We start from the raw sequence: 25856 nt of genomic DNA on the forward strand, positions 1-25856 counted from the left end.
AAGTTAGATAGGGATAACTTTGGTTAAACGAAAAGTGAAGGCTGCTTTAGAATTTCTGTTGTTTTGAGTCTTTAGGAATTTTAGTGTAACTTTCTCGTGTTGGGGGTTTCATTGCCTTTTGAAAACTAACGCAGAGTTGTTTTAATGTTTATCAGTTTAAATATTAATGATGGATATTACTTATACTTGTATATTACAGCAAGTGTGGTGAATCCAAGATTAGCCCATCATTTTAATTTGTTGAGATGCAGCAAGTGTAAGATGAGTCCTGGATTTGGAGTCAGAAAAGTTGGGGTTGAGTCACAATGTTCATTAGTAGGTACTTTACATTTCTGTAGCAGTAGCAGTAGCCGTAGTACTACTTATGTGAGCTAAATGTCTGTGAAATAATTTGGATCGTTTGGGATCTCCTTTTCAGGGTCAATGACCATAAAGCTTTTTGTGCTTAAAATACTGTTCTCTACTTATTCTGTGACAATTATATTTACATAATTCTGTGGCAAAGCTTGACTTGCACCGTTAGCATGTGTTAATTTTGCCAATGTTATTTCTACCATTTTCCTTCCCTAGAATAACAACAATCTTGAAGCCTGTTGCCGAGCCCTTTCCCAGGAGAGTAGCAAATACTTATATATGGAATACCATAGTCCAGATGACAACAGGATGAATAGAAATCGCCTTTTACATATTAACCTGGGTATTCATTCTCCTAGTAGCTACCACCCAGGAGATGGAGTGCAACTTAATGGTGGTCGAACACTGGTACATAGCTCAAGTGATGGACATATTGATCCACAGCATGCAGCAGGTAAACAGCTGATATGTTTAGTTCAGGAACCACACTCAGCTCCAGCTGTTGTCGCTGCTACTCCCAACTACAATCCATTTTTTATGAATGAACAGAACAGAAGTGCAGCTACTCCTCCTTCACAGCCACCTCAACAGCCATCTTCCATTCAAACGGGAATGAACCCATCTGCTATGCAAGGGCCTTCACCACCGCCGCCACCTCCTTCATACATGCACATACCTCGGTATAGTACAAATCCAATTACTGTTACAGTATCCCAAAACCTCCCTTCTGGACAGACTGTACCAAGAGCTTTACAAATTCTTCCACAAATTCCAAGCAATCTTTATGGGTCTCCTGGTTCTATTTATATTAGACAGACATCTCAGAGTTCATCAGGAAGACAAACTCCTCAGAGTGCGCCATGGCAGTCCTCACCACAGGGCCCAGTGCCTCATTATAGCCAGCGTCCTTTACCTGTGTATCCACATCAACAGAACTATCAACCTTCTCAGTATTCTCCCAAACAGCAGCAGATCCCTCAGCCTGCTTACCATTCACCACCTCCTTCTCAGTGTCCTTCACCCTTCAGCTCTCCACAGCATCAAGTACAACCTTCCCAGTTGGGCCACCCTAGTTCGCATGTCTTTATGCCACCTAGTCCTTCAACTACTCCACCCCATCCATATCAACAAGGACCTCCTAGCTATCAGAAACAGGGAAGCCATTCGGTAGCTTATCTCCCATATACAGCATCTAGCTTACCCAAAGGATCCATGAAGAAGATAGAAATTACAGTCGAACCCTCTCAGAGATCTGGGACAGCAATTAATAGGAGTCCTTCACCTATCAGTAATCAGCCATCTCCACGGAATCAGCACTCATTGTACACAGCCACCACGCCACCTTCAAGTTCTCCTTCAAGAGGGATATCCAGTCAACCAAAACCTCCATTCAGTGTCAATCCTGTGTATATTACATATACACAGCCAACTGGACCTTCTTGTGCTCCATCGCCATCTCCTCGGATGATACCAAACCCAACTACAGTTTTTAAAATTACTGTAGGCCGAGCAACGACTGAAAATCTTTTAAATTTAGTGGACCAAGAAGAACGTTCTGCAGCCCCAGAACCTATTCAGCCCATTTCAGTGATACCAGGCTCTGGGGGAGAGAAGGGAAGCCATAAATATCAGAGAAGTTCCAGTTCTGGATCAGATGACTATGCCTACACACAAGGTAATTTTAGCCCTTTTATGAAATTTCATCTTTGTGGTGAGATGGCGAGCTCCTATTCAAAATAAAATACTTTATATTAGCTGTTTAATTTTAATTACATACGTAGTATTTATTAAATATTGGGCAGTAGCATCTCTACTAAGAATAGGGTTAGTGCTTCGGAATCATCTACAGACTTTGCTTTAAAATATAAAAATATAGACGTGGTAATAGTGACCTAAAAGGCTTGTTAGGAAGAACATTCATTGGGAGAAAAATATAGACAAGTGAAATCAATATTGTCAAAAATACAAACTATAGAACGGGGGAAAAGAGATTCGTAGAGGGTGGACTAAAGTTTATCGAGGTGAAAAATTTGATTATTTTCTAAGAAGATGGCCTGAAGGGTGTAATATTTATAGGTACTATATATTTATAAGAAGTGGGATTGGTAACGAAGAACATTATTGGATTAGTTCACAGTGGACCTAACTAAATATAAGGAGAACAGACTGTTTTAAAAGTTCAAGATAGGTGATAATTTAGTATTCTTTTAGTATAGAAGAAGGGAAGTAATTATGATTATAATTCAGTATGCCTGGTGTTGAGCCTGTTTAAAACACACACAGGTATAGTTAAAGAGAATCTTAGGGAAACTAAAGACAGTAGAACAAGAGGATTGTATAGATGGTGTCATTTTGGCAGAAGTTACAAGAGCTAAATTAAAGCAGATGTGAAGGTAGAATGGCATTAGAAAGACATAGTTAATGTCAACTGAAGTTGAGTGACAGGGTTCTTTCTGGGTGTTTCATACCTTATCAATGCATATAGAAATTTCCCAGTCATGTGTTCAATGTTATTTTCTGCAATGACTTTATCTGTAATGCTATAGCCTTGCTGTTACATCAGCGAGCAAGGATGGAGAGGTTAGCAAAGCAATTGAAACTTGAGAAAGAGGAGCTAGAGCGATTGAAGGCTGAAGTTAACGGTATGGAGCATGACCTGATGCAGAGACGGCTCAGAAGGGTCAGCTGCACCACTGCGATCCCAACGGTAAGTAGGATCTATTAGGATGTATGGATAGGAATGTGGGCACGTTGGCTATCCAGGCTGTTTGTTTTTCTTTTGAGCTCTGTTCCTGGCAGGGTTTTGGTTTTGAAAGAATGGATGAAGGACTTCTGCCTTCTGTACGCATCAAAATAATTTGATGCTGTATTTTTTTTCTCATGTGCGTATTCCATAGTCATCAATATTTTCAGATACTGACAATGACAGTCAGTAGCATTTCATTCACTATAAATTGCTTTCTGTCCAAACAGAAATGAAAAGCACACCTTGACCAAATATTGTATAAATTGTTCTCGTGTAGTCATTTATTCTTTAAAGCATATATATATTTTTCAAACATTTAAAAGTTATTTTTCAAAGTGCAGTAATGCACATGCGTTAGATCAAGATTAATATGCATTTTGGGAAAGTGTTGGCTATAGGATATTTTAAAACAGAGCAATTTTGTTACTATAAATAATTGTAGAAACTGTGATAACAGTAGTAACTGTGGTCCTAGCAGGAACTGCTCTCATGAAAAGATTTGGGTAATGTATTTTTAACGTGTTGGTTAATCCTTATGAGTTCTAAAGTTCTTTAAAAATTCTGAAAATTTTGGAACAAGTGTCCCAAAATCCTGTAACATCACAAGCTTCCTGTGATTCAACCTGCCATTTCACGTTTCAACAGTCATGCATTCAACAAGCATTTTTTTACAGTTTATGAATGTGGTCCTATGCTAGGAGCTTAGTGTATACCTGCTAGTGGGAGAAATAGATCCGTCAAGAGATAACCGTAATACAGTATGGTAAGTTCTGTGTCTGCTCACGGGTAAGAGGAGAACTCGTACATCAGCTGGTTTATACGTGTATACTCAGTACACTTTGCTCTCTCACATTATGCTCCTGCTGGAGTGGTCTTCTAAAGCTGTAATAAATCCTGTCTTCTTCAGGGCTCAGCTTAACCTCTACTTTTTCATGGAGCCATTCCTCATGTTCTTACCCTCTCTAAACTGCGGGTAATCTCTCAGAGTTTATAAGTTTAGAGAAGTTAATGTATATGTCAGGCCTCTTGCAGACAGGATGTCTGCACCTATGCCCTCATAGAGAGGTTTTTAACTGAGGTTCGTGGCTTCAAAGGAGATCTGTGAGTCCCTGATATTATATGCAGAGTTTCATACGTGTGTTTATATGGGAAGCAGGTTTGTAGCTTTCATCTGATTTTCATAAGGTTATGAGAACTCACCCTTTTTCCTTTAATGTAATAAGCTTATGAAAATCAGTATTATAGCATAACCTAAAAATACTAAACAGTACAGTATTGCTATATAGGCACAGAGGAAAGGGGAAGGCATTTTAGCAGGGAAAAAGAACATGAGGTAACGAAGGTTTGAAGTGAAGGTAGACGTCAAGGAGTCTTTACAGTTCCCTCGCTTAAGCTGAGATTCCTGATGTCGTAACAGGTTAATGTGCATAGGTAGAGTAGTGGAGGTGCTTGAACTGTATTCTGTTGACAATGGGGAACCAGTGGAAGTTTTTGAGACGTTAACTATTAAGAAAAAGGCATATTTAATAATGTAATGAAATGGTTTCTAATATTGACTAAATACCCAAGTATAGTCAGTATCAGAAGTGAGAAGGAAAGGATTTAATTACGTAAACCACAAGGAAAATTACAAAGCTATCTTTAACTGAAAGATGATATTAATGTAAATCACATTTGTGCCTCATTTTTTCCCCACTCGAAATCTTAGTTAGATCCTCTGATTGGGGGAGATACTGAAGAACATAACCCAAATGGGAGTCCACCAATGGTGGGTGGGCATTTTGGAATCCTTTAGGTGCTTGCAGAGTATGAACAAATTTTCTTCGCATAGAAGTCATTTTCTCTAAAATAACCGTAGAAACTTTGTTTAGCAACTTCTTGCTGTGTAATAATCCCTGCTAAAGCTCTGTTGATTTGTTGATGTTGGAAGTAGAGAATTGTCTAATGTAGCATAGATTAGTGCTAAAAAACCAAAAACAAAACCCACCCCAGATTTTACACGAGCTTTTGTTGATGAGACTTAAAAAGAGGGAAGTTAGTGAAACTGCTGCCCTAAGCTATAATTTATTTTTAACTTTTTATTATAGAGAATTTCACACGTACATAAAACAGGGAGAATAGTATAGTGAACTCCTGTGTAGCCATCACCCAGCTTCAGAGATTAGTGACTCATGTGGATGATAATATCTGAGAGATGAGAAATTTGAGTGTGTGATACCCCTGTGTTTCCACTGCCAGGCCTAGAGTAAAATAGAAGACTAATAGGAATGCATGGCTGAAGAACAGTTATGCGTGGTGGTTAAGATCTAGGCTCTCAATGCAAGTGTGAGTTTGAATCCTACTTCTGCTCCTTCTGTGTCACTCATATATCCTTGGATAAACAGCTTCCCTTATGCTTGTTTTCTTATCTGTAATGTCTATGAGTACCCATCTCATGGGATTTTTGTTAGAATTCAATAATATGCATTAAACAATTTATACAATGCCCAACAAATGGTACTCTTATGTTTACAAGATACTGGAAAAATCTGCTTGAGATATATATACACAGAACACAAATCGGAAATATGTTGAAAAACTTTGATTTCCTTTTACCTTTAGGAACATGTATAACATAAGGGTATATATTATATAGGAAATTAATTAAGAAATAAAGTCAGAATTCCCTTTTTGTTCATAGAGGCTCGTTCGTGGCACCATGATGTAGTTGAAAGGGTGCCCACATAGGCTCTGGAGCCAGAATAACTCTGTACTCACTGGTTCTAACTTCTCTGTATTTGATTTCCCTTATCTAGAAAAGGAAAGTATAAGAGGTATATTTTAATATTATTGTCAAGATAAAGAGGCAGTATATGTAAAGTGCCTGGTGTGAAGTGGGTGCTCAATAAGTGGGTATCCCTATCATTGTCCGCCTCGTGTAAGATTATACAAGATAATTAACTTTTTTGCTGCTAAGCACATATTGCCTCCTTTACCTTTCAAACTAATTTCTTACCAAGAAGTGTATATGTGAAAAGACATACATATATCTGTCTATGAATGTGTACGTATTTGTGTGTGTGTGTGAGACAGAGAGAGAAAAGATAACATAAGACAGTAAATCAAGTGCTGGCCAACTAGATGGTAATGATATTAAGTACTTTCAGAGTTCTGAGATAGAAATGTTAGCTTTTTGCTAGTAGGGTTCAAAGATGAGACACTTTCATGGAGATGGAGGAAGTTTAAGTTATACCTTGAAGGATAAATAAGATTTTAAGAATCAGCTTCCAGTTACTCCCTCCGACAGGTTTTTCCCCTTCATTCATCTCATTCTGATTAATTGGGTTTTTGAACCAACCCATAGTCCCAGATGCGTAATTGGGGCCAAACCATGAGAGGACATTTATGGTCTTCGACGTTGGTCTCAATGAGACAGCTTCTTAAACTGATGGAACAGGTGACAAGTTTCTGCCACCTTTTGAAAAAAAAACTTAGAATTTTTTACTTGGACATGTCAGATATAAACATCCTGGTACTTAACAAGCAACTCTAAATTACACACAACCAATCTTGTAAACGCCGCCTCCTCTCTGAAAATACAGTATACTTTTGGAGAAATGGTAGTAATGTCTCAGAAACAGCTTTGTTTTCCTCAGTCAGAAGCTATGAAGAAGGACACTTACAGATAAACTCTTGGTTGTAGTGACTTCTAGTGGTTCTACTGTCTTTGGAAATGAGCGTGTTGATGAGAGCTTTTTTGTTGTTATAAGCAAATGTACAGTAGCCTCTTGACTATAAAGTGTATTATAATATTTCCATACTTAGTTACAGAGCTTCACTGTGCAGAACCACTGTGGCTGAAACATCCCCTTCTCCCCGCAAATACATTCAAAGGATTTGCTCCTTTAGGTACTTGACTTTCCCAGTGATTCTACAAAGAAAAGAGTAGGTTCTTTCACGTATTCCTAGGAAGACAGCATCACTCTTTGAAACCTTTGAACAAGTGCTTTATCTTTAATACAAATGCTCAGATATGTTTTAAACTTTTAATATTTAGTATAGACAAGGTGTAAGCATTTTGCATGTTAGCATCACATGGTTTGCCCATAGGAATGAAAAAGAAAAGCAACCCCTAATAAGTATGTCTCAGTGACTTTTTTGTTCCCCTAGCATTCGTAGCTCTTACTATATTCTGCCTTGTTAAATCACTTTTTAAAAACTTTTTTGACACCTGCGAATTTAATAGGCATTCCCAGTTATTCTGATATGTCCTAACAGCATAATATGTTGCATTATTGGTAATTAAGATAACCCATTTTGCTTATCTTTCTTCATTTCATATTTAGTTTTTAGCAAAACAACGTTTTTTAACAGAATAGGATTTTACTCTGTCTTCCTGTCATAGCAGATATTTACCTTTTATTTCATGTAGTTGAAATCACCTTTGTAACTGGGTTAATAGCTCTGCTGTGCTTAAAAGCTTCAGTACCCATGCCTCTGGAGTCTAAACTCTTTTTTACTGTACATAGATGTGAATAGTAAGGAAATTCAGAATTTTGGGGTGGGGGGGGAGTAGCGGTTTCCAATAAGCCTTATTTAAGTGAAAAATAGGGCTCTCTTCACATTTCAGAGTGTCATGTATGCCCCTGAAAGGCCTAGGGAGTAGGCTGGGCTAGAAAGGTCAAGGCAGAAGGAAACAGAGTTGGAGGAAGAATGGAATCCATTTGTTTCTGAAATTTTCATGTACTAGATTAATAGCTTCCTGTGATCTAGAAAAAAAGAAGATAAAGATTTCTATATAAGTTTATATAGAAGACTTCTATGTAAACCCTGGCTTTACCAATTATAAGTTTTTTAGCACCTTGGGAAAATTATATGACCTCTTTGTACCTCAGCTTCCTCAAGTATAAATTGGGGGTAATATCAGTACTTACCTGGGAAGATTGTTTTGAGGAAATGAGAGAATTCTGGTGAATATCGTGCCTGACAATTAGTAAGCATTAATTAAAATTAGTACTGTTGTAATTTTTACCATCGTTGACAAGACTGCAGTCATGGACATTGCTTGTTTAAAAGGTTGATTCTTAGTTTCCCTTACCATGAAAACATAGAAATAAAATATTCTTAATGCTATATGATTAAATTACAGTAGTATTTGTATGAGAGAACACAGTGTAGTATTATAGCCCTGCCACATTATATGCAGCTTTTGTTTTTATGTGGCCATATTGATGGCACCATTTCACCTGACTATTCCTTGAAAAACGTACAGGACTTCTTAAACATGCCCTCTAATGGATTAAGGCCATATTCTTGGTAATAACCAATCAGAACAATTAACATGAGTAGCAGTTCTTAAATGTTGGGCTTGATAATGACTTTCCCACAATTGCTATTTTGGGTCCTTTCTTACTAGCCTGAGGAAATGACAAGATTGAGAAGCATGAACAGACAACTCCAGATAAATGTTGACTGTACACTGAAAGAAGTTGACCTCCTTCAATCTAGAGGTATAGACTTGATTATTTGGTAAACCATAAGTAATAGTGTGGTGTTTTAAGCTGCTTAAATAGCAATCATTTTGGTTTTACAGATATAATGGATAAAAAGTCCCTCTTAGAAGATCACAATCCTGGTAAAGCGATCCCTCACCCCATGGTCAAAGATCAGATTTGGGTGATCAAACAATAGTTTTACTTTGGCAACTTCATCATTAAGTTTTTACCATTCTAGACTGTTTTATGTTGTTACTCTGTATGTATCCTCTTTTAGTCATTTACTGTGAATATTTTATAAATTGCTGGGTTTTAATTCTAAAACTTAGATGACTATTATGTAATATAAATCTAAGATTTCTGTGAAAACAGGGATCCCAAATCAGAACATCATATTTCGCAGTTTAAAAATAAATTCCATATGCCATCTTTTATGGTATCAAAATCTCTTAGGTGAAAACGTTCAACTCTATCTTAGATATTTTGTTTTTGTTTTTTTGGCTTTCTTATAGAAGTGCACTACAGTAGAAGCTCTCTTAATTGACCTTGATTTACCAAGCTTGGCAGGTTAGAGATACTCTTCGTGTTCCTCTGTAAAATATATGGCCAGTAAGCTGCATTCGGACATGCCCATGTACTGTTGCTCCCGTCAGTTGAATTGTCTGCTTACCAAGAGTCATTTGTGCCTGTTTTCAAACCTGTTTAAATTACAGTAGTAACTGGCATAATGTTTTTAAAACTGACATGAATCCAGAAGCTGCTCTTTTTATATAAAAGCCATAGGCAACTGCTTTTTAAAGAAGGCAACTGCTTAAAAACAAAAAAGGGACTGTGGATTAGATTTGGGTGAAAACAACTAAGAAGAGTTAGAGGAAAAGCATAAAAATCTAAGAGGATTCTATTCTCTAAATGTTCTTAAAGTATCTTTTTTGCTCCATTCTAAAATCAAAACAGGAAATTATAGATCAGGGTGCAGCAAACTCGCCTGCTCTCTGTTTTTGTAAATAGGTTTCGTGGGAAAGAGCCATGCCCATTTGTCCGCATACTGTCTGGGGCTGCTTTTGTGTTTCAGCACCACAGAGGGCTTACAACTGTATTACAGGTCCACAAAACCTAAAATTTTTATTATCTGGCCCTTTACGGAAAAAGTTTGCCCACCCCCCACTTTAGGTCATCATGATGGATGTAGTTTATTTAAGAAAGACCTCTAATATAGAAGTCTGATCAGCAGACACATAAAGAAAAGGTCTTGGTACAACATTACAATATTGGTATGGTCTTGGTACAACATTACAATATTGGTCTGTTTATGTTTTGTTACACTACAGTTGGCATGTAATTTTTCTTAACAATTCTGTGTTTTACTTAGCCCCCCCCCCCCTTACTTACTGTTCTTAATTATGGCAGCTAAGAGAGCTTCTACTGTATATTAAAGTGCCCTATTGCCATTTTAAGGCAAGATTAAACAGTAGAAGCAGGGGAACCAAAAAGATATGAAACTATGTGAACAAGGAAAGTTGAGCAAACCCAGTTACTTTCAGAAACCCAGGAACTCTACAGCCTAGTAGCTTTAAGCAAGGAACAAATTTCTGTGTGGGGCTTATACAAACTATTGCTACTGTATTAGAAGGTTGCATCAGTTTTTTTGCTTATGTGTTCTTTGAAGCTAAACAGGAAACACTGAAATATTTGGTTAAGATATTTTTAGTAAGCCTTATGGGATCTAGAAATTAGATCATTAGCTGTAACTTAAGTAAAGTAATTGAAGAAATACACATGCAGCATCTTAAAGCATAAAAAGATCTAATTAATTAAATAGCATTGTGGCTTTCATGAGCCATCATAGGAATAACTTGCAGAGAATTATTTACAAAATAGCATATCTAAATGGATTAAAAGCATTTGTGTAAGAGGACCTGGAAGGAAAACTGTTATTGAAGTTTTAATAACGAAGACCTGTGTTTTTGGTCTCCTTTGGGGAACAAAGAGCTCTTGTTGGTGCTTAAGCATTTCTAAATGTTCCTTCATAAGAGGGCCACATGTATCCATTTTATACGTAATTCTACTCTTCCATCCTCTGGAAAAATGTTATTCTGAGTTTCCAGCCTAAACTTTTAAGCGAGAGAAGGAATCTAGACATTTTGGAGGGCAGGGCATTTAGATTAGATACAAATCAAATGAGTGCATGATGAGGAAAACTTTTTGGTGGGAAAAATTAGGCCTAGAAATCAAGAGATCCAGTATATTTGAACTATCAGTACCACATAGCAGCCTCTGTAAATAAGCATGTATATGGTTTAAAAGCTTAACTGGAATTGTGCAGAAGTGGCAGATTACACTGGTAGGTTCACAGATGGGAAGGTAGGACCTAAAGCTTGTATTGGATCAAAACTGACCTTGCAAGAGTCATGTCATGAGAAGGGGCTGAAACAGACACTGTATCAGGGAGTGAACATTTTAAGAGGTGAGATTGTTCTCTGTGTTATTCTGAAATTGGCAGCATATCATCTTTTATTAATGATGAGTCTGTAGGCAGTATTTAAGAGTCTCCTTTTCTTGACGATTGGAATTCCTGAGCTGTTATCATAACTTGATCTTTGTAAATTTTTTTGCTTAGCTTCTTCCATACATGAATTTTATAATGGATAAAATTGTAAGGTACACATGAGAGACACAAACGTGAGCTGTCTCATGGTTTTGTTCATTAAAATCAAAACAAAGAGAAAGCAGTTCAGTCATCCTTTCATTTCTCTTCTTCATTTACCTCCCTATATGCACCACATACTTAATCCTGTGTAAAAAGATAAGCTTTATAGTTAGAAAAATAGGTGATTCATTGTAGAAAGACACTGATGTGGTAGTTTGCTTGGGTGTTTTCTCACAGTGGTAAAACAATTTCATTGGGAGAAGGGTAGGATAGTGTAATGAGTTTTGAAACCCTGGAAAAACAGTTCTCCTTTGTACATTTTATTTCCATATTTTCCTTAACAAAAAATTGAAATAACGGGAGAAAAGAGGCCTAAATGCCTGCCGGTTTTATTTTCGTTATAGGTAACTTTGATCCAAAAGCTATGAATAATTTTTATGACAACATAGAACCTGGTCCAGTTGTACCGCCTAAGCCATCTAAAAAAGGTGAGTAGGGAAATATCACAGACATCATAGAAATGAATATGAAAATTCCTTGGGAGTTCACCTAAAAAGCTGAAGAAATTTCCACTGGCGATAGCATTTTAAAAGTTACCTTATTGATGTTACTGTAGCAATAATGAAATGTCCCCAAACCTTTATTTCTAAAGAGTATTAAGATAAATAACTCCTATAATTATTGTCAAAGGTAACTAAAATGGGGTATACAGTGGGATGTACAATTTATTTTGTAAAGTTGATTTACAACGTTGTGTTAAGTTTCAGGTGTACAACAAACTTGGTCCAGTTATACGTATATGTATATCCATTCTTGTTCAGATTCTTTTCCCGTATAGGTTAGTACAGAATAGCGAGTAGAATTCCTGCTAGACAGTAGGTCATTGTTGGTTATCACTTTTACACACAGTAGTGTTATATGTTAATCCCACCCCGCTGAGTTATCCCCCCTCCCATCTTTCCCCTTTGGTAAACTAAGTGTGTGAATAAGTTCATTTGTAGCATTTTAGTTTCCACATATAAGTGGTATATGATATTTGTCTTTCTCTCATAATCAAGCATGTTGCTATAATGGCGTTATTTATTCTTTTGTATGGCGGTGTAATGTTCCATTGTATATATGTGCCACATCTTCTTTATCCATTCATCTGTTGCTAGGTTGCTTCCATGTCCTGGCTATTATTGTAAATAGTGCTGCAGTGAACATTGGGGTACATGTGTCTTTTTGAATTCTGGTGTTCTCTGGGTATATGCCCAGGAGTGGGATTGCTGGGTCATATGGTAGTTCTATTTGTAGTTTTTTGATACATCTCCTTACTGTTTTCCACAGGGGCTGCACCAATTTACATTCCCTCACTTACAATCATTTTCCAGTTTGTGGGTTGCCCACCTGGTGGGTATGGGATTTGATTATATCGTGAAAGCACCCCTCCTACCATCCCATTGTGGCTTCTTCTTCGTCTTTGGATGAAGAATATCTTTTTTCAGCAAGTTCCAAGTCTTTTTTTGTCGATGGTTGTTCAGCGGTTAGTTGTGATTTCGGTGTCTTGGTGAGAGGAGGTCAGCTCAAGTCCTTCTGCTCTTCTATGTTAGCTCCCTTCCCCCAAAATAAGTTGAAACAGTGTATTATATAGTTAACATTATAAATTTACTCAGCATCATAAAAACTATGGTCCTAAAAGATAATTCTTAAAATAGAAGGGAAATTTTGTTTTAGAATGAGACATTTGCTCTGCAGTAGATCTAAGATTATTGAATCGATGGGCCACAAAAGAATCTTTGTGTACTCAACAGGTGGGCATAACAATTAGATTGGGACTAGGTGTTTCCTCATCAAGGACAGGGTAAATCCTACATAAGCAAGATTTGGAGGACTCCCTTTTGCATAATTGTTAAAGCATTTCTGTGTAATATTACAGATATCAAACCTTTTCTTCTTTTGATTTTTATATACCAAATGTCAAGTACTCTTTTTCTGCTCCATTCTTACAATTTGCAGGGCTGAGGTGAAGTATGCATTTCGTATCTCAATCCTTTATTGCTTTAAGCAACTCAAGATAGACTGATCATGAAGACACACTGTTGGAGAATGCCTTATATTAGTTAAAAAAAAATTACCTAAGGGCGTGACACTTTAAAAATCTCATCAAACGTCTTAATCAGAGAATTTAAAAATTCTACACAAATAACGTTACCTAACCTAAATGACTTACATTTTGCTTGAACAGCTTGGTGTTCAACATTCAGTACATACAGAGTGTTTTAAGTGTTTCATTTATAGGTTGCAATGCAGTACATGTTCTTTTTATTGTTTACTGCTGTCAGTACTAGGGATGTTTCAACTGATGTGCATTTACAATAGCCCTCTGCTGTCTAAAAAGTGTACCACGATGACTCTTAGTGGATGACTACTAAGGAAGCATTATCTGGTGGTAATCCAGTTAATTGATTCAAGGGCTGTCATGGAGGAATCACCCTATTTTAGGGGTATGTCCAGTATGTGCCACCTTATTAGCATAAACTCTGTGGTCTAAGGGCCCATCGTAATTAACAAAGACACTCCTATCTGTTGAGAAATTTTAAGATTTCAGAGGTGTTACCTTCCAGGAGCTGGGGACAAAGCTAGACGTCTCTTTGAGCAAGGCCAAGTTATTTACTATACAATAGTTAAAGTAGTGCTTAGAAGGAAATTTATAGCTTTAAATGCTCATATCAGACAAGGAGATCTAATGTCAGTGACAAAAGTCTACCTTAAGACTCTAGAAAAGAACAAAGTAAGTGGAAGAAAGAAAATGTAACAGACGTCAATCAGACAGAAAATAGACATGACAGAGAAAGTTATAAAAGCCAAAATTTTGATCTTGAAGGATAAACAAAGTCAGTAAACTCTCAGGTTGACTGACCTAGAAGAAAAACAGAGAAAGAATAACAGAGAAGCCATCTTTCATTTTTGATTTTGGGAATCTGTTAAAGGGAATGCAGTAACCATCTTCATGCCAATAAACTCAACACCGTAGATGAAACGGACACATACCTACCAATACGGAAAACAAGATGAAATAGGAAATATTAATAGTTGTACATGTAATTGAAGAAATTGAATCCATTATCGAGAGTTTTCCCACAAAGAAACTTCAGACCCAGATAGTTGCACCAGCGGGTGAATTCTATCCAATATTTAAGGAAGCGATAATACCAGTCATACAATCTTTGAGCAAATAGAGGAGGAAGGAAAGCTTCCAATTTTTTTGTGTGGCCAGCAGGACCCTGATTTCAAAACCTGACAGACATTACCTACACGCCCCCAAAAGAAAACAAAGTTACAGATCAATAATCCTCATAACATAAAAAAGTTAATAAAATAAAATATTCACAATATAAAAAAAGATAACTCATCATGACCAGATTGGGTTTAGCCTCAGGAATGCTCTATTAAGAAAGTAAAGGAGAAAAAGCATATGATCGTTTCATTAGCTACAAGACAGCCATTCCAGATGACCTGATTATTTGTAAAGAAAAATCTAAGGATACCAAAAAACAACTATTAGAATTTAACAAGGTTTTGGGATCCAAAAACCATATTTAGTTATATATGTTAGCAAACAATTGGAAAACTGGAATGAAGAGGATAGTTGCAGTACCATCCTCAAAATGACACTTTAATAAATAGATGTACATTGAATATTGTAAAACACTGCCAAAAATAAAGACCTAAATAACATAGTAACAAACCATGTCTGTCATTAAATCAATATTGTATTTTTTTCATATTCATATAATACCAAATTTAACTTTTTTTTCTTTCTTGGTAGAAATTAATAAGCTGATTCTGAAATTCATATCAAAATGTAGAAGACTTAGAATATCCAAGTAGAATATAGGTGTTCATCTAAATAATAAGTGTGATAATGAGAGAAAGAATAAGTATGATAATTAAGGAGAGCATGAGAGAAAGAAGGAAAGACAGACAGAGAAAGCTTTTTGAACTAGACTTTGTAGTTAAGAAACACAAGTGTGTGTGTGTGTGTGTGTGTGTGTGTGTGTGTGTGTAAGCTCAGAAGGTCCCCCCAACCTTGACATTGGCAACTCATAGGGGAGAGAGCACTGACCTTGGTGTCGTTAACTTGAGCACTGGTCCTGGTTGTCTTGGCCATCTTGACCTTGCTCAGATCCAGTTTGTGTACCAGAGAGGTGCTCCTGTACAGGGTTGTTGTAAGAGCCAGTGAGAAAGAGGTACATGATGCTATAAAAGTGGTTACAAATCTAAGAAATAGAACTTTACCTTGTTTTTTTGAGCCTAAGAAGATGTTTACTCTGATAACAGCGTTTAAATGCCTAAGTCCGGGCTTCCTAGGTGGCGCAGTGGTTAAGAATCCGCCTGCCAATGCAGAGGTCACGGGTTCGATCCCAGCTCCAGGAAGATCTACATGCCGCGGAGCAACTTAAGCCCGTGTGCCCAAAAAAAAAAAAAAAAAAAAAAGCCTAAGCCCCATGGCTTAGGATTGTGGAGCACTGCTTTCCATTTGGTTGTTGAGGGTGAGTAATAAGAAGTCTGCCATTTTTTTGTTTTTACGTAACGTACTCCTATTTTTGGTCTTTAATTATAAAATGCTGTTAGTTTACTGTTACCATTAATGTAATAATGTGTTCTTTGGTTCGCCTTCTATGGATGGTATACTTTAAACCCATAATTTTCTAGTAACTATTGCTTAATCAGGGAATTGCTTAAGTACAGTCTTGCCAACGGATTTTGCGTTCATATTGACATTCAATTATCATCACTGAGTTTGCACTCCTAACTCACTAGAAAGTGGGAAACTGGTGAAATAAGGCATTTATTGCAAGTAATTAGAGAGGATGGAAAAAGTTTTAAGAGCCATTGCTCTGGACAGGTTGTAAAAGCAGTATTAAATAGGGCATTTGCCTTCACGGGAGAACTAAAGGTAGCATGAAGTAATAGAGTAAATACTCAACTGTGTGTGTTCTGTGAAAGATCCTTGTGAGCCTGTCCACTGTTCTAATGAATGGCTTGATCCATTCTTCCTGGCTTTGCTTCTTCTCATGCAGACTCGTCAGACCCCTGCACAATTGAGAGGAAAGCCCGAAGAATTAGCGTGACCTCCAGAGTACAGGAGGATGTCCATGACACCCAGGCAGCAGCTGCAGATGGTTTGTACTTGTGTGTCTGGAGTTTGTGCAAAATGTCCAAACACACGTGTTAACTAACCCATGTAGAGTTCTCATAAAGAAAGGCCAACCTTTTTTTCTTTCAAGAAAGTACTGAGTTTCTAAGGCTCTGTTGTCTAATAGAAATGCAGTTAAAGCCACATGTGTAATGTAAATTTTTCTATTAGCCAGAGTAAAAAGAAAAAATATTTCACTATGAAATCACTATAAAATTATTAGTGAGGTATTTTATTTTACCTTCTTTATTTCACACTAAATATTCAAAATCTGGTGTATATTTTATACTTACAGCACATCTCAATTCACAGTGGCTGCATTTCTAGTGGCCACCATATTGGACAGATTCCTCTAAAATAATAGTATCTAGAAAACAAGGCACAGTAAATACTGAAAAAAAATAACTTGAAAGTTCCGGGCTTTTATAACTTTTCACTGAAGTTTTCTAATGCTTCTTGAACTTTATCCTAGTTGAAATAAATCCCAGTTGAAATAAAGTTTCTAAAAATATATGGTTGAGTTTGTGCAAGTCTTCTACTTGATACGTCTTAAATTCCCCTTAATGCAGAAAGAATATTATATATCTAGGTGCAGAGATCTCAACCGGAGGAACAAAACAAGCATGAAACTATATTGTACTTCACATAGTTAATAAACAAATCTTCCTTTCTTTGCCTAATTGGCATATTTCCAATTACTGGAAAAATAACAGCTTTTCGAAATTGTAGAAAATATTGAGAATTTTTGAAAGCTTCAGTTGCATCCTTTTGATCAATTTCTCCTGTATTCTTTCACTGTTGATGGAACTGATAAATTGTTGATGTGTGATATTTGTAAGGATAGTCATTTTTATGGAAAATTAGCCTATTGACATTAATCCACTTAAAAATAATCTTAAGGGAGAAACCTATTTATTTTAGTTCTTACTTGTGTATAGATATGCATATTGTTTTGATTTTTTTTATTTTCCATAAGCTATGAGACAATTTTGCTTTTTAAATATTCCATAAAACAGAAAAAATTTCACACCTTTAAATCAAATAAAAACAGACATCGAAAATGTCTTTTCGGGGCTTCCTAGGTGGCGCAGTGGTTAAGAATCCGCCTGCCAATGCAGAGGTCACGGGTTCGATCCCTGCTCTAGGAAGATGCCGCATGCCGCGGAGCAACTTAAGCCCGTGTGCCCAAAAAAAAAAAAAAAAAAAAAAAAAAAAAAAAAAAAAAATTGAAAAAAGAAAATGTCTTTTCAGTTTTAGATGCTTCTATTTAAGCAGTACTTACCTGTGATGAAATAAGCAGTGTCTTTTTTTAGGACCTACAATAATTCTAACTTAGGTTCCTTTTAAATATATTTTTTGATGAGTTACTTCAGAGTGACTTAATATTCCAAATTAAATTGTTATGCGTACTGAGGGTAGCAGAATATGCCACACCAAAATATGCCTCTTTGATCTTAGGATTATTTTGAGAAACTGCAGACACTAGAAAGCTCTGAAAACAGAATAACGTAAGGGACATTTATAAAGGCAGTCTCCCTTTGTAAGTCTCTCTTAGGACTCTAAATCACAAGAGAATCAATGGAGAAGGCACTGGCTGAAGTCTGCATAACAAACCTTACCCTTATTTACTCTGCTTTTCCTGGTAACCTCCCTGTAACTCCTCCACACACCCTCAGCCCAACATCTTTTGTCTTTACCCGAAAACAGAATTTAAGGTGGTGACTCCGGCCATCTCAGCAACTTACTCAGTGTTCCTGGGTATCTCTCATGTACACAGGAGGTATACATGTTAATAAACTTTGTTTTCCTTTTATTATTCTGTCTTTTATTGCAGGAGTGTCTCAGCCAAGAACTCGGAAAGGTAGAGGAAAAAATTTTTTTTCTCCCCTACAGTAAAACAGTGAAGAGAGTCACAGGTTAAACGACGTTTTCCATTTATTTATGTGTGTTGGAAAAAAGGAGTTTGAAAAACCTTTTCATATTTACACATTTGAGCTGCCACAATCTAAAATGGAATGCTGTGTTTGGAGTTAGCACAGAAAGATGGAATATAATAGTTTACGGATTTAACATCATAAATTTTCTGACTGTGATAAATTCTTCATAAAATAAAAAGTTGCCTGCAGAAAATGGAGGTGTTTTGTTTTGATTTGATTTATTGGCTGCGTTGGGTCTTCGTTGCTGCGCATGGGCTTTCTCTAGTTGCAGCGAGCTGGGGCTAGTCTTTGCTGCAGTGTGTGGGCTTCTCATTGCGGTGGCTTCTCTTGTTGTGGAGCACAGGCTCTAGGCGCGGGGGCTTCAGTAGTTGTGGCACCTGGGCTCTAGAGTGCAGGCTTAGTAGTGGCACATGGACTTAGTTGCTACGCGGAGTGTGGACTCGTCCCAGACCAGGGTTCGAGCCCGTGACCCCTGCATCGGCAGGTGGATTCTTAACCACTGCACCACCAGGGAAGTCCCTAAAATGGAGTTTTTAGAGCCTATTAAAAATTTTTATCTTATTATTGCTGTTGGTTTTTAAGTGTTTTGTTAAAACCAAAGACTACTATTCAAGGGGGGACCTTTTATGGAAATGGAATACAGCACATTTTTTCTCAAACATAAGCTTTAACAGAAGTGCTTTTTAGGGCTTCCTTGGCGGCACAGTGGTTAAGAATCCGCCTGCCAATGCAGGGGACATGGGTTCAAGCCGCGGTCCGGGAAGAACCCACATGCCGCAGAGCAACTAAGCCTGTGCGCCACAACTGTTGAACCTCTGCTCTAGAGCCCACAAGCCACAACTACTGAAGCCTGTGTGCCCAGAGCCCATGCTCTTCATTGCGGTGACTTTTCTTGTTGCCAAGTAGCCCCCACCGCCGCTCTCTGCAACTACAGAAAGCCCTCACACAGCAAGGAAGACACAATGCAGCCAATAAGTTTTTTTAAGTGCTTTTTATTCCTCCATGCAGGACAGCAAAAGAAAACTATTAAACTTAACATCTTTAAGAGTCACTGAGCCTGTCGATGGGAAAAAAAAAATAGTCGATCAAAATTTTATTTGAGAGACTTCCTAGGTGGCGCAGTGGTTAAGAATCTGCCTGCCAATGCAGGGGACATGGGGTCTGATCCCTGCTCCAGGAAGATCCTACCTGCCGCGGAGCAACTAAGCCCGTGCGCCACAACTATTGAGCCTGCACTCTAGAGGCCGTGAGCCGCAACTACTGAAGCCCACGTGCCTAGAGCCCTTGCTCCACAACAAGAGAAGCCATGGCAGTGAGGAGCCCGCGCACCACAATGAACAGTAGCCCCCCGCTCGCCGCAACTAGAGAAAGCCTGTGTGCAGCAATGAAGACCCAACACAGCCAATAAATAAATAAATTTATAAAAATCTTATTTGAGCCAACCTGAGGATTATAACCTGGAAGACAGTCTCTCAGAAAGCTCTGAGGACTGTTCCACCCATTTGAGGTCAAAGCAGTTACACAAATTTTTGAGACAAAGGGTTGTATATCAAATGACATACTGACAGTTTACACAATCCAGATCTGTGTGTACGCCATGACCCCTTACAAGATTAAAAAGGAATGTTGTCTCCTAAGGCGGTCTGGTTAATGCAGATGCACAATACACACTAAAAGGGAGGGAGGAGGCCCAAACAGGCAGAGAAAAGTTTGTTTAAATTTTTCTTGTCTTGCCATAAAGTATGAATATTATCTCATCAAGTTCTCCCTTTCGGTCATTAATCTTTCCATAGAAAGCATTAGGTGACCCAATATTTGGTCCCTCAATGCCAGGGTGAGAAGAAATCCACCAAGGTAACCTAGGAGTACTGGATATAGGTAATTGGCCACAAACCCAGCAGTTGGATTGATTTTTGAAACTTGTGTACGATTGAGCCCAAAGAAGAAATACATTTGGTTCATAAGCAAACGTGTGAACAGTCGTCAAAGGAATTGGCATACTGGCCTGGTTCAGCAGCTTTGATCAGCTACTTCAGATGTGTCTTTTTCTCGTCCTGGTCTGGCAGTGCTGGTCTTAGTCAATTTTGGGTATCAGAAATAGGAGTTGTAGGGCTTGATATGGCCCCTTCCAATGTGGCTGTACAGAATCCTTTATCTGATGTCTTTTCCAGTACGCATAATCTCCCGGTTGCAGGTCATGGGGCATCTGATTTTCATCCAGAGATAGATTACTGACACGAACTTTACAATAAATAACATAGCAACAAGGAGCCATCTGAGAAGTGAGTCTTGGGCAGCAAATACAAAAACCTTAAAGACAGCAACATTAGAACTTAATATCCACAGAAACAGCATTTTTACCCTCTAAAATTACCCTCATTTTTCTAGACTATAGCCAAATTAAGACTAATTTAGTTGCACAATAAGTCTGGTTTCAGCAAACTTGGGCTGATTGTTTACTTATGATCAATTACACTTAAGTGTAATTGATCATACAGGCTCTTTGAAGTTGGCTGTGCTGGAACTTTATAAGGAAATCTTAACTTGAACTTTTAAAAGCCCTCTTAAGGCTGTGAAAGCTACACCAAGGGCTTCCCATCAGATTCTGCCCGGGATAGCTATTAATTTGGTTAGATTTCCCTCTTCTTGAGGTTCCCAAAATATTGAGGTTCATTCCTGCACCTGCCAGGAGGCAGCCTTTCATTTTCACTGGCTGCTGGGAACTGAAGAGTTTCCAGTGTCTGGAGGGATCCGGTAGAGAGGAAAGATAAATGTTTCAATTCTATTATAATTTACAAAATTGTTGTAAGTCATAACTAGCTTGAAAGGAAGGGTTTCCTTATATCTGGAAAACAGATTAGAAAATTATATTCATCAGTTCACTGAGTCTGTGTGTTATTAGTCTGTTAACAATTTTAAGAGGCCATCCGGCTTGCCATTAGAGTTCTTTAAATTTCTTACCCAGTTCAGTGGTATTATCTGAAAGTTATTAGAAACCTATACTTAACCAGAGTCCTTTCTGTGAATCCTCTTGAAGATGAAGCATTTCTTGCAAAAAGCATCAGAGTAAAACAATAGTCTACAAATGACCAAAGATTTAAGGCGCTGTTAAAGATCTGATAACAATGCAAATGACAAAAAATTTTCTTACATACAATTTATGATAATAACTGGAATTATGACATAACATTTTGCTAGTGTGTACCAGATTTGTAGGAACGCTATATAATTTCTAGAATATCTACATAAATAACATTTACCCATATAATATAACCTTAGAAGATTTATCAGCACTCATTGGACCATGTAATTTAACATAGCCGATAAGCCTAATTAAGTTACTATCTTTTCTTTGATAAGGAGAGAAAACATTTCTCTTGAGGTATTCCAGGGGCCCTTTGGAGAACTCCAAAGTTTGCTAGAGGTCAAACGAACTTTTCAGTTAGAATGTTATCTTTGGGAATTTTGTCAAAAATATCAAGAAGGTTTCAAAATACTTGGTCACAAACAGGATCACAAGTCGCATGTGGAGCAATACTTATTCCCTTAACCAAAGTAACAATAAAAGATTTCAAAACCAAATACAGAAAATTATAACAGTGCTTCGAATGTAAAGAAACTTTACAGTATGTTATCAAAAGCAGATTGGTATTATAAGAAAACTTTGTGCTCTTAACAGAGAAAACCACATTCAGGTTTTGCATCGCTTTCCCTTTAACAGTAAAATTCATGTACTCAAACTTAATCTTAGTCCTGACCACCCATAGAATTCCTTTCTAAAGATTCTTTTTTTTCTCACAAACCTTCTACAACTTTCTATATTCGTATTATTTTCTCCCTTATTTTCTTTCCCATTTAGATGTAACAGCTTTACGACAAAATTATTCTATTCCCTTAACAAAATACATTTTCATTCCTTATACCTTTTTTCCTTGCATACAAAGATGTTTCCCTTATTACTTTCTAGTAGTTTCACTTACATCTTTTAATTAGAATTCTTAACCTTAAAACCTTAGTTGCTAGCAGAAACTAACAAACAAGTTATTATAAACTGTTTGCAAATCAGGAAGTGCTGGTACAATAAACTATGAGCATATTCTATAACCTAATTTCTTTCTTTAGTGCATCCCAGGATGTGTCCAATGAACCCAAACATCTTTAGTTTTTCTCTAATAAGACAAAAAAGAGGTAAACTTAGACTTGTTTAGCAGTTAATGTCCTTGTATCTTATTTGGAAATGATCTGAATATTCAGTGAATTCCCATCGCTTAATTTAGCAGTTTCAAGTTACCGATCGGGAGAGATCGGGAGAAACTATTCTATGTAGACAGTCCTAAAACATAATTATTCCTAAAAAGTTCACCTAAAACCTATCTCATTTACCTTTAATTTATTTAGAAGTTTCATCATATCGACATTTTCTTGCTGACAGATTTTGTAACAGGAATAGTAACAGCTTATTTGACTTCTGGTCAACCTAGGTACAACAGAAGTACCGTTGATGACTCTAAAGTCTGTATTAATTAAACCAACAAACTTAAACTTGTTTTTATTCATTGCACTTAATCCTAGATCACATGGTCCTGAAATTCATTTGGTTTGGTTTCTTTTATATTTCTGAGTATTTATATAAGAGCTTAATTTCATCGAAGCCAATTAAATAGAGCTCTTTTATAGATTAATTTTGGAAATACCACACAGCTACAACACATATATAAGTACATACAAACAGACACAGAGACCCAATACTTCCCATTCGAAAATTTCAGCTGCGAATTAAGTACAATAATATGAAACCCACCACTTACAAAAGAGTTTGGATTCAAATCGGGTTTCTGGCAGATTGAACAAATCAAGGGCACCTCTTTAGATGGCTAAACCCTTTTTACTAATATTTATAGAGAAGACACCTAAGATCTGTATTTGTCCTTAACAAGCCAAGTTCCAGATCACCTAGCTTCCCTTTATTTTCTTCTTGTTGATAAGAGTTACTTTTGAAATTTGCATTTTTAAAATGGCCTAGATAAGCATTCCTGGAGAAGACCAGTAGAACTTTGGCATCTCAAAGGCATAGGAAGAAAAATGCAAGTTTCTCCTAGGAGAACTTTGTTCCCTTAAGGCCAGATTGTTAATTTTTTTCTCAATACTACAAGCGTCTTAAGATAAATAGGGGAGGTTTTGGGGAATGGTAAAAAATTGTGGCCTTTGGATTGTTCCTGGAGCCACACCTCTGGTACTGTAAAAACCTGATTTATAAAACAAGGACAGCTGTTTTTAATTTCTCAAAGAATTGTGTGGCCACCCTAACGATATCAAAGGACCGACATACCCATCCACCTACGGTAGAATGTTAACTTCTTTCCCTCATTTAACTTAGGGAGAAGCGCCCCCGCCCCATACATTCCTATCAGGCTCTGAATATCAGGTATTATGGTCAGCTTAGTCAGAAGTGGCCTCTCATCTTGATCATTTGTTTTCCAAAGCTTTTGAGGATCCACCCTGGGTTAAAGAAATTCTTTAGCTGTGGCACTCAGCTCGACCTTTGATCTGAAGAGGCTTGCCTGCAGTCTTAGGTGGTCTCATTTCTAAAGGTAAACATTTAAAACTCTTCAGAGTGGAAAGGCAACCCAGAGGATTCCTGGAATATAAGTACTCGAAGGACAGGGGAGCAGTAGTTATGTCAGTCTTTTAAGTTATCTTTCACTAGCCTTCTACAACACATTTTCCATTGAGGCTGTTTTGGAATTGTGAAGCCTTTTGGGGCTTCTGCATACTAATTAAAATAGGTACAATATTTTAGGATGAGAGCTCTCTAAAATGTTAACAATTTAAAAGACTTTGCAATTCAGAGGATCCAAGGAGCTAGCCCTATAGATATTTTCTCCTGCTAACCTCCTTTTAGAAAAGAGAAAAACTCTTACTACTCTTATTTGCAGTAGACCCTGCAAGCAGGGATCCAGGAAAGAGACTGACATGGTAAGCTTAGTCTCCTTTGGAGTGCCCAAGAATCCCATCTTGGCCATTTCAGGGTGGGATTTCCTTTAATTCCCAATTATATAAGTACTTGCAAGCATACATAAACCCAGCTGGTATCCCAATAGATTGCTATCCATCTGGGAGCTGTTTGGCCTGAGGCCGTTTCCCATTGTTAATTTAGTAGTCTGATTCAGAAATGAGGTATGATCTTAACTTTTTGAGGACAGTGTGGTGAATCAGACATGTGCTGTTTCTGAGTCTAGCTCCCCAAGGAGTTGCCCTTGGCTCAGTTTGACTCTTTCATGTGTCTCAGTTTCTCCCTCTGACAGTCTAATACTACTCTGGGTGATCACAGCACTGGATGATCAGTTGTTATCTTGTGCATCCTCAGAAGAGCAGTATTTTTCCTTTGTGGTTGTAGTGGGTTTCCCCCCTGCTGGACCACTGGATGTCACGAGGATTGATCCTCAAACACTAACGCTAAATTCTCAGTCACCCAAGAACACCATGTGGCCGGAAGAAGGAAATGTCCCTTGTTCTTAGGAGCTGAATAATTCTGTCTCTCATTTCACTAGCAAAAGTTCTCTTCAGACCATATAGCAATTTTTTTTTTTTTAATTTAGGCCAATTTAACAAAAACCCAGCCATCTATGTTTTCCTGGATCTCCTGCTCAGATCACCCTAGATCCTTGCCTAGGAAATACATCATTGACCCTTAAGACTCCAAGTCTTAAATAAAAACAGCTTGAATAAAATTTTTAGGATCATCAGTTAAAAGCAATGAGATCCAGAAATCAGAAGAACTCACTGGAACACCTGAGAAGTACCAGGAAGCTGGTGGGGCTCAATGGGCCTGTGCTGGTAGTGAGCGCTGGTTCGGGTTGACTCCAGCTGTCCTCGTGGGTATCTCTGATATCCTGCCAGCTACACCACGTGGATGTCAACAAAAAACTTAATCAATAGTCGATCTAAGAAAGAAATGGAAAATTTTATTTGAACCAACCTGAGGATTATAACCTGGGAGACAGAAAGCTCTGAGAACTGTTAGAAGTCAAAGACAGTTTTATTAGCTTTTCAGGCAAGGGATTATACTTCAGATGACGTATTGACAGTTTACACCATCCAGAACTGCACATACAAAGCGAGTAGTGGGTCATCCTGACCCTTCACAAGATTAAGAAGGAATGTTATCTCCTAAGGAGGTCCGGTTGATGCAGGTGCCCAGCACACACTAAAGGGGAGGGAGGAGGCCCAAACTGGGACCGAATAGTTGTGTGTTCTTCTTGCCAGGCCATAAAATATGAATGTTATTTCATCAAGTCAAAAAATACAAGGTGGATGAAAATGGCAGTTAAAAGCAATAGTTGCAGCCAGGGTAACAAACGCATCTCCTTCTTATAGCCATAGGAATAGGCTGGAAAACCCAGTGGTTTTCTGTTCTACTTTAAGACTAAGAACACCTTTCTGATTGAGCCTGAGCCTTATATATGCCTGCAGTAAGGTTCAGGGTCTAAAACTCAGTTCTCTTTACCTCTTGGGG

At 37.6% G+C, this 25856-nt stretch overlaps 1 protein-coding gene across 6 annotated transcripts in view; it reads left to right on the forward strand.

The window, feature by feature from the left end:
- The window catches only part of TAB3 (TGF-beta activated kinase 1 (MAP3K7) binding protein 3), an 88368-nt gene that overhangs the window by 57290 nt on the left and 5222 nt on the right, over positions 1-25856 (forward strand). For all 6 annotated transcript variants that reach the window (XM_057718193.1, XM_057718192.1, XM_057718191.1 and 3 more), the window contains 5 exons: positions 571-2029; positions 2901-3061; positions 8496-8589; positions 11626-11709; positions 16288-16389. In XM_057718193.1, the coding sequence (XP_057574176.1) occupies positions 571-2029; positions 2901-3061; positions 8496-8589; positions 11626-11709; positions 16288-16389 (1900 nt within the window). The remainder of the gene's footprint in view (positions 1-570; positions 2030-2900; positions 3062-8495; positions 8590-11625; positions 11710-16287; positions 16390-25856) is intronic.

The sequence above is a fragment of the Hippopotamus amphibius genome, chromosome X (genome assembly GCF_030028045.1).
Source record: "Hippopotamus amphibius kiboko isolate mHipAmp2 chromosome X, mHipAmp2.hap2, whole genome shotgun sequence".
Taxonomy (NCBI): Eukaryota; Metazoa; Chordata; class Mammalia; order Artiodactyla; family Hippopotamidae; genus Hippopotamus; species Hippopotamus amphibius.